Source organism: Podarcis melisellensis (assembly GCF_964234715.1).
Source record: "Podarcis melisellensis genome assembly, chromosome: 6".
NCBI classification, from domain to species: domain Eukaryota; kingdom Metazoa; phylum Chordata; class Lepidosauria; order Squamata; family Lacertidae; genus Podarcis; species Podarcis melisellensis.
In genome coordinates this window covers 14,725,200-14,737,674 of record NC_138538.1, presented here as the reverse complement: position 1 = coordinate 14,737,674, position 12,475 = coordinate 14,725,200, and the positions used below count along the sequence as shown (strand labels likewise).

Here is a 12,475-nt window from a genome sequence, read left to right as displayed (position 1 = left end):
CCCCTCCTATTCCAGCTTTTTTGGCTACTTCTGGGTTTCCATGATGCGCACATGCATGGACATAAATCAGTTGTTGCCTCTAATTGTTTTAACTGTTTTTAAATATGTGCAATTCTTTTTAAAAAAATTTATATACACAATTTTTATATATGTTTTATTGTGTTGGGAAACTGCTTTGAGATGCTTCATAAGAAGCAATGCATAAATAAAATCATCATAATATGTAATCATAATATACAATCCTTTTTTATGGGAAAATGTCACTAGAAGGTGGTATTTCTCCTACATTCTTTTATCTATGGTTCCTACAAGAGCTTTTCCTGTCTTGCAAACACACACACTGTGATATTGCAATATGATCATGAGAAATAAAACACGTTCGGCGTTGAATTGCAACTTTTACCATTTATAGGATTGCATTTGCAAAGACAAGTAAACATAGGATGATATAGAGGAGAGACGTCACCCCTGCTAATAAACTGAGCATCTCAGGGGCTGAACAGGAGAGGCAGAGCAACAATGCAACCTGTGAACCACATGAACCTGCTTTCAGACGCCTGGTCCAACTATAAAAGGTTCCATATAAATATACTGCTCTTAGAGCTAATATATGCCAATCTTGCACAAACAACCACAACATCTATGTTTATACTACTAGCCTAGATATTGTGGCTGTTTGTGCAAGCTTGGTAATTGGATATGCAAACACGGCACCTTCAATTTCGGTCTGTTTTGCTGACTCTCCTGTATCATCTTGCCAAACATCTTGTGCACACTTTGCATAGATATTTGTGTAACTAATTACTTTGCGATCATTCCAACAGAGGCAGAGATGAGACCAGCTGTGTGTTCATGAGACAGCCTTAGAAACCAAGGAAACTATTGGACCACTGACTGGCAGCACCTCTCCAAGTTTTCAGACCCAGGACTCTCCCAGCCCTACCTGGAGCTGCTGGGGTTTGAGCCTGGGACCTTCTTCATGCAAAGCAGATGCTCTACCAATAGGCCATTGGAGGGTGGCACTCCCTGCCTTTCTGGGATAACATTGTGGCAAGAGGGAGGCCCCCCCCATCCTGTTCCCGTGTGTCGCTTCCATGCCCCCTGCCAGAAATAACTCTGCTCTAAATGCCAGTTGCTAGGGGACTGAAGAAGCAACGAGAAAGGACACTCTGGCCCCATGCACCAGCCAAAGAAACAAGACCTCACTAATAATAATATTTATCCTGCCCATCTGGCCAGGTCTCCTCAGCCTCTCTGGGCGGCTCCCAACCGAATATTAAAAACATGATAAAACATCAAACATTAAAAACTTCCCTGAACAGGGCTGCCTTCAGATGTTTTCTAAAAGTCAGGTAGTTGTTTATTTCCTTGACATCTGATGGGAGGGTGTTCCACAGGGTGGGTGCCACCACCGAGAAGTCCCTCTGCCTGGTTCCCTGTAACCTCACTTTTCACAGTGAAGGAACTGCCAGAAGGCCCTCGGAGCTGGACCTCAGTGTCCGAGATGAACAATGGGGGTGGAGACTCTCCTTCAGGTATACTGGGCCGATCTTACTCTTTCCTGAATCATGGAACCAACTGCTACTCAGGCAAGAACAACCCACAAGGGGAGATCGACCTGACTGAATATAAATGTTTGTAGCTCATCACTTTGTTCCAGCTTCAAAGAGCTGAATCTCCCTCCTCTACCTTTTTCCTGACTTTCCTCTTCCACTATGGGTTTTGCCTGTTTAGTTTGTAAACCTGATAGCAGGACTCTTTCTCATTATTAATGATACAGTTTCTGGCATATGCTGAAGACGCACCCCTTTGCCCTGGCTTTTGACAAGAGGTGTCTATTTCAAGGACCCAACTTTTTTGTGTGACTGTTAAGTTGTTTTGAACTGTTTTTACTATTGTGTTTTAATATTATGTTACCCAACTTGGGACCTTTGGGTGAAGGGCTGGTATAATAATAATAATAATAATAATAATAATAATAATAATAATAGTGGTGGTAGTAGTAGTAGTAATAGTAGTAAATGTGGTGAGCCACTTTAGGAGACAATAACTATCTGAAAAGAGTTATAAACGTATACCTCTTATTTAATAGTTTAATTATTTAACTATTTAAATGTGTACCTCTTATTTGTGAAATCCCTAAAAACTGAATAAAAAATTATGCGCCGAACAAAAACAGAGCCTGCCCAACAGACCAAGATTTCAACTTAGTAAAAACTGTGCATCTGATCTACGGTACTTGAGATACATATTTTAGGACCAATAGCAGACTGCATGGCAGGTCAGCATTACTTCAGGAAGGAGCCCCAGGAAGGAGAGGGGTAAGGTTAGCACAGTGCAAACACACTGGTAGGAGCTCTGGCTTTACTCCGCTGACAGTGTTTGCACTGTGCCAGTCTCCTTACCCTCCTCGCCTTCACTTTCTCAGTAATCAGCAGGAGCAACATGGCTGTGAGGAGGTCAAGTGAGCACTGCTGTCCCACCATTGCCATCCGCTACTCCTGAGGACGCATCATACGCTTTTAACTTTTTAAATATTATATTTCGAAACTGTTGCTCACCCCAATACCCTGGAACCTTATGGTAAAGGCCAGACAGGCAACAAATAAATGAACAAAACCATTAAATAAATAATCATATAAAAGGAGGGTGTGATTGTGTTAGCTCCACACACATTTGCATGATCCTGTCCATTATTCTCCATGAGTTGCAGGATGATTGCATGGAGCAGGGATATCCCCCTGCACTTGTGGAGGTTCTCTGCATGCTCTAGAACCCCAGAAAAATCACACTGATGTGGCATCAGAACACCTGCAGAGGGCTTTAAAAGTTAATCTGAAGGAGGTGGAGGTGGAGCAGAATTAGAAATCAGCAAGCCAAAATGCACAAAATGAAATAAATGAATCATAGAATCATAGAGTTGGAAGAGACCACAAGGGCCATCGAGTCCAACCCCCTGCCAAGCAGGAAACACCATCAGAGCACTCCTGACATATGGTTGTCAAGCCTCTGCTTAAAGACCTCCAAAGAAGGAGACTCCACCACACTCCTTGGCAGCAAATTCCACTGTCGAACAGCTCTTACTGTCAGAAAGTTCTTCCTAATGTTTAGGTGGAATCTTCTTTCTTGTAGTTTGGAACCATTGCTCCGTGTCCGCTTCTCTGGAGCAGCAGAAAACAACCTTTCTCCCTCCTCTATGTGACATCCTTTTATATATTTGAACATGGCTATCATATCAAATCACCCCTTAACCTCCTCTTCTCCAGGCTAAACATGCCCAGCTCCCTTAGCCGTTCCTCATAAGGCATCGTTTCCAGGCCTTTGACCATTTTGGTTGCCCTCCTCTGGACACGTTCCAGTTTGTCAGTGCCCTTCTTGAACTGTGGTGCCCAGAACTGGACACAGTACTCCAGGTGAGGTCTGACCAGAGCAGAATACAATGATACTATTACTTCCTTTGATCTAGATGCTATACTCCTATTGATGCAGCCCAGAATTGCATTGGCTTTTTTAGCTGCCGCATCACACTGTTGGCTCATGTCAAGTTTGTGGTCAACCAAGACTCCTAGATCCTTTTCACATGTACTGCTCTCAAGCCAGGTGTCACCCATCTTGTTTTTGTGCCTCTCATTTTTTTTGCCCAAGTGCAATACTTTACATTTCTCCCTGTTAAAATTCATCTTGTTTGTTTTGGCCCAGTTCTCTATTCTGTCAAGGTCGTTTTGAAGTATGATTCTGTCCTCTGGGGTGTTAGCCACCCCTCCCAGTTTGGTGTCATCTGCAAATTTGATCAGGAGTCCATCATCCAAGTCGTTGATAAAGATGTTGAATAAGACTGGGCTCAAGACAGAACCCTGTGGCACCCCACTAGTCACTCTTCTCCAGGATGAAGAGGAACCATTGATGAGCACCCTTTGGGTTCGGTCAGTCAGCCAGTTACAAATCCACTGAGTGGTAGCATAGTCAAGATCACATTTTACCAGCTTCTTTACAAGAATATTATGGGGCACCTTGTCAAATGCCTTGCTGAAATCAAGGTAGGATACATCCACTGCATTCCCTTCATCTACCAGGCTTGTAATTCTGTCAAAAAACGAGATCAGGATAGTCTGACATGACTTATTTTTCTGAAATCCATGCTGACTATTGGTGATCACAGCATTCCTTTCTAGGTGCTCACAGACTGTTTGCTTAATGATCTGCTCCAGAATCTTCCCTGGTATTGATGTCAGACTGACTGGGCGGTAATTATTTGGGTCCTCTCTTTTCCCCTTTTTGAAAATAGGGACAAATGAGTTTCAAAGCATTTAAGAGAAAGAAGCGGAATAACACAAACAAAAAATAATTGGCAAAGTCCCATAAAGTGGCAGAAGATTAAAAAGGATGAAAATGCAAGAGAGGAAGAGATATGGTGCTGAACTAGCAAGGAACAAACAGAAGAATATAAAGACCTGCAGAAGAATAGAGAGAAGGAGAGCATTCCTAGAATCTTAGAATTGTAGAGCTGGAAGGGACCCTAAGGATCATCTAGCCCAACCCCCTGCAATGCAGGAATATTTAACTGCCCCATATGGGGATCAAACCTGCGACCTTGATGTTATCAGTACCATGATCTAACCAACTGAGCTATGCAGAGGAAAAGTTAGTTGGTGGTCTCTGATTATAATTTTTATGTGTTTTTATTATATATATAGATACTGCTGCAAACAGCTTTGAGTTTTTTATGATATAAAGGTAAAGGGACCCCTGACCATTAGGTCCAGTCGTGGCCGACTCTGGGGTTGCGGCGCTCATCTTGCTTTATTGGCCGAGCGAGCAGGCGTACAGCTTCCAGCTCATGTGGCCAGCATGACTAAGCTGCTTCTGGCAAACCAGAGCAGTGCACGGAAACGCCGTTTACCTTCCTGACGGAGTGGTACCTATTTATCTACTTGCACTTTGACGTGTTTTCGAACTGCTAGGTTGGCAGTATAAATATCTTTATAAATAAAATATTTTTATAAATAAAATATAATTGTTGATGGGAAAGACTTGCAATCAAGAAAGATCCTAGGGGTTAATAAGGCTCAAGAGCAGATAGCATTGGGCTGGTTGGAAAAACAGCTTGACCCGTCGCTATAAAGCACCTTTTGAGGTTGCTTGAGACACACTTTGTAAGTCCAGGCCCCAGACTTCCCTTTCCCCCTTATAAAAGGCCAGCCTGGGAAACAGACAATGCTTTTGAGGCCTCCCTCTACTGGTTTGCATCAAGGAGACCACACAACTCGTTCGCCAGCTTTCTGCCACTGAAACGCATCCTGGGGCTTTCAAGTCATAACCAACATCTGACCGAAGGACTCCCACAGGAAGCAGGGATGAGAAAGCATTGCTCTTGGACTCAAACACCAGCATCTGATGTGGAATTTCCAGAGGTGAAAGGCTCTCATGCTTCCTTTACTGCTTGACTCATCTCCTTCACCCACAAACCACGATTCACGAAAGTTTAAAGGGGGGGGAGAGAAACGGGGAGAAAAGCAGCCACTTCTTGAAAGCTACAGCTTTTATTATTAAACCTACACAGGAAAAAGAATTCCAGCCTTTAAGAAAGAAAAGCTCCCATGCCGACATGACGCATGTCACTGCACGCCGTGAGTCAGCCTGGGAAATTGTATAATTCGTTTGTTTTCCTGTAGTTAGTTATAGTCCTGGGCAAACAGCAGGCCTGGAGGGGGAAACCCTCAGCAAGCGAGATCAAAGGGAGTCCTCCTTACCATATGCACACACTTTTGGAACTTTCCTACCCTGGTGACCAATAATTTTACTCTACAGCAATAATGGATTAGCGCTCCCTGCTCTAGCCTCCAAAGAGTGGAACCGAGTGCTGGAAGACGACCATCCGCAATCACGAAACTTCTTCCAAGCTAAACAACTCACTTCTTCCATCATTCCTTTTTGTCAAGAAAAACACCGACCAAACTCAATTTGTTATTCATCCGGTTTCCTAAATGCAGAAGGCGCAACGTAAAATCAAATCAAAGGGCATGCCAATCAATCAGTTACGCCATACGAAAGTCACATTAAGTCACGGGGAAGGAAGGTTCCACGTCCCGTTTTGAGACAAACGCTGAGCAGCGTCGGGCAACTAGCAAGATTGGAGTCAGGAACCAGCCCATGCTTTCTGAGCTTCCAACCAAGCCTGGTGCAAATGTGTGCATGGAAAGGCTTTGGGTGAACTAGGTCTTGAGGTGGGTCCTTCTAGTATCTGGCTTTAATGAGCCCTCTTTGAGTGCTCAGCTATAAGATATAACAGCAGTGTCTGTGCAGTTGTGTCAAGCCAGACACCTGTGAAAACAGAGCCACTCATCAGTCTTACTGTTCACTCGAGTCCAAGGCATCTCTCCCAGCCTGCTTTCAGCCAGCCTGCCCAAGATGGATCTCTTTTTCTCTTTTTATTTCCCCTTCTTCTTCCCAGCACACCTACCCGGTAGTTAAAAACAGTCTTTTCCTGTCAGCTCACACCCAGTTACCCTAGCAACCTTCCAAATCCACGCCTCTGTTCACACCTCAGGGCAGCAGGGAAGGACAGTTCTCTTGCATTGCCAGTGGCCCTCAGTTGTTTATTAATGTCCTGGTCATTTTTTGCATAGGCTAGCCCAGGAATTCCTCTGCATGTTATATTTCTCTCTTCACATTTCAAATAATCAAAAATCTTTCTATTCTAATCTTTCTGCCTGGTCCACAAACTGGCACAACGAACATCGAAATATGTCGATCCTTGATTCTTAGACCAAGGCTGAATTCTCAGCTGCCACATTAAGGGATAGTTTGAACGTGTGAAACAGCCATTGTGGATCAGCAACCATCACAGATAGAGATTTCAAATTGCTTTGCATCTTCTCAACCACTGACAGTCTGAAAAGGTTGAGTTTACACATTCAGATATTAGAATTATGGGATGAGATGCTACGCAATTGTTCCAGCCACTCGCACAATTATTGGCTCTTGTCTTCTCTCTCTCTCTCTCTCTCTCTCACACACACACACACACACACACACACACACAGCTCAGGCTGGGGTCTTTCCTCAGTCACTCACCTTCCTGGGTGTTCCTGGAGGACCTGGTAGACACTGATCTGGAATGTTTCATTATCAAAACGTTCTCGGATATAGTCCTTGTAAATCCGAAACTCAGCAGCAGTCACTGTTTCACCCTCGGGGATTCTGGAGAGGTCAAACCGGAACTCGCGGCGATGGCTGCGCTGGTGATAGAACTCCTTGTCATGCTCCACTGCAAAAACAAAACACACACTTAATGGCACCCGTACTTTTTGGGCAAACCATAAAACATCCTACTTCTATATGAGCAGAGTGGTACATGTCTGAATGTGGACACAGACAATGGGGGAGGGCACAGTAGGGTATGGTTGGGTAGGGATTCTACCAACAGTATAGAGACCCACTACTCTTGCAGAAAAATATTTAAGAGGATGCACGTCTGGTGTACTGACATGCTGGCTGTACGAGGAATGTGAACTCCAGCTCTCCAGCAGTGTTAAGAAACTGAGATATGAAATCTAGGAGCTAAATGGCACCTTAAACCTAGGTTATAGGCACTACAATGGAATTTCTAGGCATGCTTTTTTAATAACAAGAATACAAAGCTGAAAAAGAATGAACTGTAGTTAAAATCTTGTGTTCATTTTTCACATGGTCTAGTCCTCATCTAAGACTGCAAAAAAACCAAAGCCATACTTCCCCTGCCTGCCCTCATAATATGAGGGTCGAGTGGCTGGAAGTGGGGAGGCAGTGGCAGTTTTAATGTGAAACCTTAGGTGCAATACTGCTCCCAGAGCTCAGAAACTGCTTGCATTAATGAAATTCCCTGTCCCAAAAAGTGCCTTGAACAATGGAAACACTGCTCTCCAGCCTGCATAGAAGTCGGCACATCTCTTTAAGCACCAGTAAGATACATTCAGTACATGGGAATATAGTTAACAACCGGTCTACCACCCATAGGCAGTCTTATGCTCAACTTGTAGAGGCTCCCCACATGATTTAGAACCCTGGAGGGTGATTAGAAGAAGTTGCCCACTTCAAATTTGTCCACCAACCTAGATGGCTTTAAAAGAGGACTGGACCAATTCATGGAGGAGAGGCCTGTCAAAGGCTACTTGATGTCTCCGCTCTGCTCCCCACAGTTGGAGGCAGTAGTGCTTCTGAATACCAGCTGCAGGAAACCACAGGAGGATGGAGGGCTCCTGAGCTTGTGTCCAGCTTGTGGGTTTTCCACTGGCATCTGGTGCTGGGCTAAGTGGGCCATTGGCTTAATCCAACAGGCTCTCACTGAGAGCAACAGGCATAGTGAAACAGAGGGAAGCTCCCCACCTTTTCATATGAGCAGACACCCAAACAAAGGAATCCAATTTAGATGGTATGTCCCATGGAGGACCTTACGGTCTTCAAACAAAAACATCTTGGAGGTCCCGGGCCACAGAGAGGTTAGGCTGGCCTCAACCAGAGCTAGGGCTTTTTTGGCTGTGGCTCCGATTTGGTGGAACGCTCTGTCACAAGAGACTAGGGCCCTGCGGGACTTGACATCTTTCCGCAGGGCCTGCAAGACAGAGCTGTTCCACCAGGCCTTTGGCCAAGGCACAGCCTGACCCCCTCCTTGGTAATTCTTCACAGAACTGTAGCCCAATGGTTGCCATTAATTTGATTTGAACTGATTTTATAATGAATTGCTTTTTAGAATGCTGTATTATTTTACTGTTGTTAGAGGCTCTTGAGCCTGGCTTTGGCTGGGGAAGGCAGGATATAAATTATTATTATTATTATTATTATTATTATTATTATTATTATTATTATTATTATGTTGCCAAGGCACAGGTATCAATGTATGATCAGGTTGCTGTTACCCAGGAGGGGGCAAAGCTGGAGAACCAACCAGAGTTGATAAAAAGCACATCTGGGCACAGATGCCCCAGGGCTGCACCTAAACAGCTCTCCCGGGCTGTGAAATTGAATGCAACCCCGTCAAGAGCAGGCCAAGCACAGCCTCCGAAGTCCAATGATTCAAGGACCATCAGCACTTCCAGCCTGTCTGGACTGAGTCTGCTCGTTAGCTTCATCCACATGCACATTAATGGCTCCAGGTACATTTGAGTAAGAATTACTTATTAACATAGACATCCGCCTGCTGTCCAAACACCTTTACAAAGATCATGGAGTTACTGAAGAGGCATGGAAGCAAGCGCTAGACAGCGGACTGAGGTAAGGAAGAAAGTGCTAAGATCAAACAAATATAAGCCTAATGAGCCTGTCTTTTAGGCGGGCTGCCATAGGCAGCTGCATGACCTCTGTGACTCATGCGCCAGTGTCCGTTGCGCCCAATGGCCCTATAATATTTGAGTCACCCATCAGCGGTGGTAAACTTGAAGGGCACATTACTTAGTAATACCTTTGAATCATCTGACGTTGGCTCTGTGGCTGTCTAGTTCCCATCCTCTGCAAAGGATACTTGCACAGAATAAAAGCTTATCGCAAGCATCAGACTCTCTAATGAAGAGCTAGATGGACTCATTTATTCAAGGCTAAATTAACCATTATGTAAACACGCCGTAGGATGACACCAACATCTCTGTTAAAACCCTTACAGTTTGCTTCTTATCGTTTTATGGTTCTTGTTGCTTCTGCCTCTTGGTTGGGCAGTCTGCTCCTGAGAACCTTCATAGGAACATAGGAAGCTGCCTTATACACACAGTCAGCCCATTGGTCCATCTAGTTTAGTGTTGTCTACACTGACTGGCAGCAGCTCTCCAGGGTTTCAGGCAGGGGTCTCTCCCAGCCCCAGTTGGAAATGTGAGCAATTGACCCTGGGACCTTCTGTACCCAAAGGTGATGCTCTGCTACTGAGCTACAGCCCTTCCCTCTATGTTGCACCCCTACATACATTAAATATCACTTTCTCCCTCCCATAGTAACTGGTTTGCATTTTCACTGTCCCCCACCCCACAAATCACCACCACCTTTTGTTTGCTCTGCATTTGCAAAAAGAAAAAAAAACCCAAACGTTTTATTTTCTTTATTAAAATATTTCTAATCAGCCTTTCCACTGCAAAAATGGACTTCACCCCACCCGTCCCACCAAGGCAGCTAACAGTTAAATCATAAAACCCAACAAAATATCATGCCATTAAACTGAATTAAAAACAGCAGCAAATGCAGAACAGCCTAAAAGGCCGCAATGGCTCGCATGACAAAAACAAAGGGAAAGAAAATGGCCAACATGTGCTTCCTTCATCCATGGATGTGCAAAATTAGACTTAAAAAGCAAAAGGTCAGAGGTCTATGGCTGCGCCATTCCATGCAGTCTTTTCCCGTTAACTGGGTGTACTTGTTACTTGTCTGCTACGGGGAATGCAACTGTTCTTCCTCCAAGCTGTGCTTGATGAAGTTTACACATTCTAACCACAGAGCTTTGTTGCCGGGCTGATATACCTCTCTTCCCATCCACCCCGACAGAACCTCGGCCACAGCTGTGGAGCGGTGTCTGAAATGGGGCTGCAAGTCTCTGGCACCACCAGGTCATTGCCTAGGCATCGTCACTGAGATCTCCGACCTTCCCTCATCCCAGTGCCACTTTCAACAGTACTTTCAAAGGTGTGATTATAAATTACTGTTCTTGTTTGAAGTCTATCAGACAGGTTGCCCTCAAACCAAGCCACTAATGGCTAGGTTCTACCTCCACTGTCGGAATCGTAGTTGCTAGAAACGCTTCCCATGCCATACTCCTGTTTTTAAGAATGGTGGCATTAAAAAAAAAACCTTATAAGGGAATGATCTAGTCTTACCATAGAGGCAGAAGTGTACATGGACAAGCCGGTCTCTCCACCTCAACTTGGAACATGAGTAACCTGCATTGTGCAGAGATGGAAGACCAACTGAAGATGAACAGCTTTTCTGTTTCCTGTAAATGCCCAGTGTGCTCTTAATGTTGGAGGGGAGCAGGGGAAGAGCCCTGTATCAAACTGGAACTAGATCAAATTGCTAATAATTTTCTGTTAGCTTCAAAACTGATCACCCTGCTGCCCCAGATAACAGGGGGAAACAACAACAGAAAATTAAACCTATTCCCATCTTTTAATTACACATTTCTAGAAGTAGGACACGGGTGGCACCGTGGGTTAAACCACAGAGCCTAGGACTTGCCGATCAGAAGGTCGGCAGTTTGAATCCCCGCGATGGGGTGAGCTCCTGTTGCTCAGTCCCTGCTCCTGCCAACCTAGCAGTTCAAAAGGACATCAAAGTGCAAATAGATAAATAGGTACTGCTCTGGCGGGAAGGTAAACGGCGTTTCCGTGCACTGCTCTGGTTCGCCATGTCATGCTGCCCACATGACCTGGAAGCTGTACACTGGCTCCTTTGGCCAATAAAATGAGATGAGCACCACAACCCCAGAGTCGGTCACGACAAGACCTTTACCTTTACCTAGAAGTAGGGCAGGTTTCATTTGTGAATGTGACTCTGAAATAAGCAACATAAAGTAACAGGATGTGGTCACCAACTTCAAAACCATTTAAGAGGATAAGACAAGTCCGTGGGGAGTAATGCAATCCATGACTACAAGTCGCAAGGCCTACATGCTGCCTCCAAGTTCAAAGGCAGCAAGCAAACCAGTGCTACTGTGCAGTCATGCTCCTGCCTCTGGGCGACCTATAGGTTTCTGGTTGGCTAATCCTGCACCAGATAGGCCTTTGGGTATGATCCAACAGGGCTCTTCTCAAGGGCAAGGATGCAACCTTATCCATGCAGCATCAGATCATCATTAAACAAGGTAATCATTTTTTTAAAAATGATGCAACCATTTGCATGAACATGCAGATGGCATGAAGAGGAAAAACACGTTAGGCTTCAGAATAGCTGCCTCCCTTCCCCTGCTCAGCTTCCCTCACCCCATTCTTTAATTTGACTCAGGACATATTGCTCAAAGAACTTTCAGGATGCAACTCTCGATTGTACCACTCGCATGTACCCACGGGAAAACTTCTTATCGTACTCTCCTGCCAACTTTCTCGTCTGCTAAAGCAGCAACACCAATTTACAGGCAGGGCTGGGAAGATTCATTATTAAAGCCTTTGAAGATTAAATGAGCTATGCACAATGCAAGCACATTTTTATTCAAAGTGAAATGGCCTCACCAGTTTCCTCCCAGCTATTCCCAGAAAACAAATATCCCACAGCTAAATTGACATAGGAAGCTGACTTTTAGTAGGTCGTAACATTCGTCTGCCTGGCCTGGTACTGTCAAGTGTCTGGTAGCAGCTCAGACTAGGGCAGCCATGTGCCTTCCTTCACAGAGGACTATTCTCTATTGGAAGGCATCCTCTATCTGCTCAGTCCATGGTGCATTTTAAAGAACCCCCCCCCAAAAAAAAAAAACAGAAGGGAGCACAAAGGGCTTTGAACTTGCCCATAAATAGTTAGTACCTGGAGCACC

General features: G+C 44.7%; 1 protein-coding gene across 2 annotated transcripts in view; it reads right to left on the bottom strand.

The window, feature by feature from the left end:
- BMP7 (bone morphogenetic protein 7) overlaps positions 1-12,475 on the bottom strand; it is a 78,435-nt gene that overhangs the window by 16,588 nt on the left and 49,372 nt on the right. For both annotated transcript variants that reach the window (XM_081917080.1, XM_081917079.1), the window contains exon 2: positions 7,075-7,267. In XM_081917080.1, the coding sequence (XP_081773206.1) occupies positions 7,075-7,267 (193 nt within the window). The remainder of the gene's footprint in view (positions 1-7,074; positions 7,268-12,475) is intronic.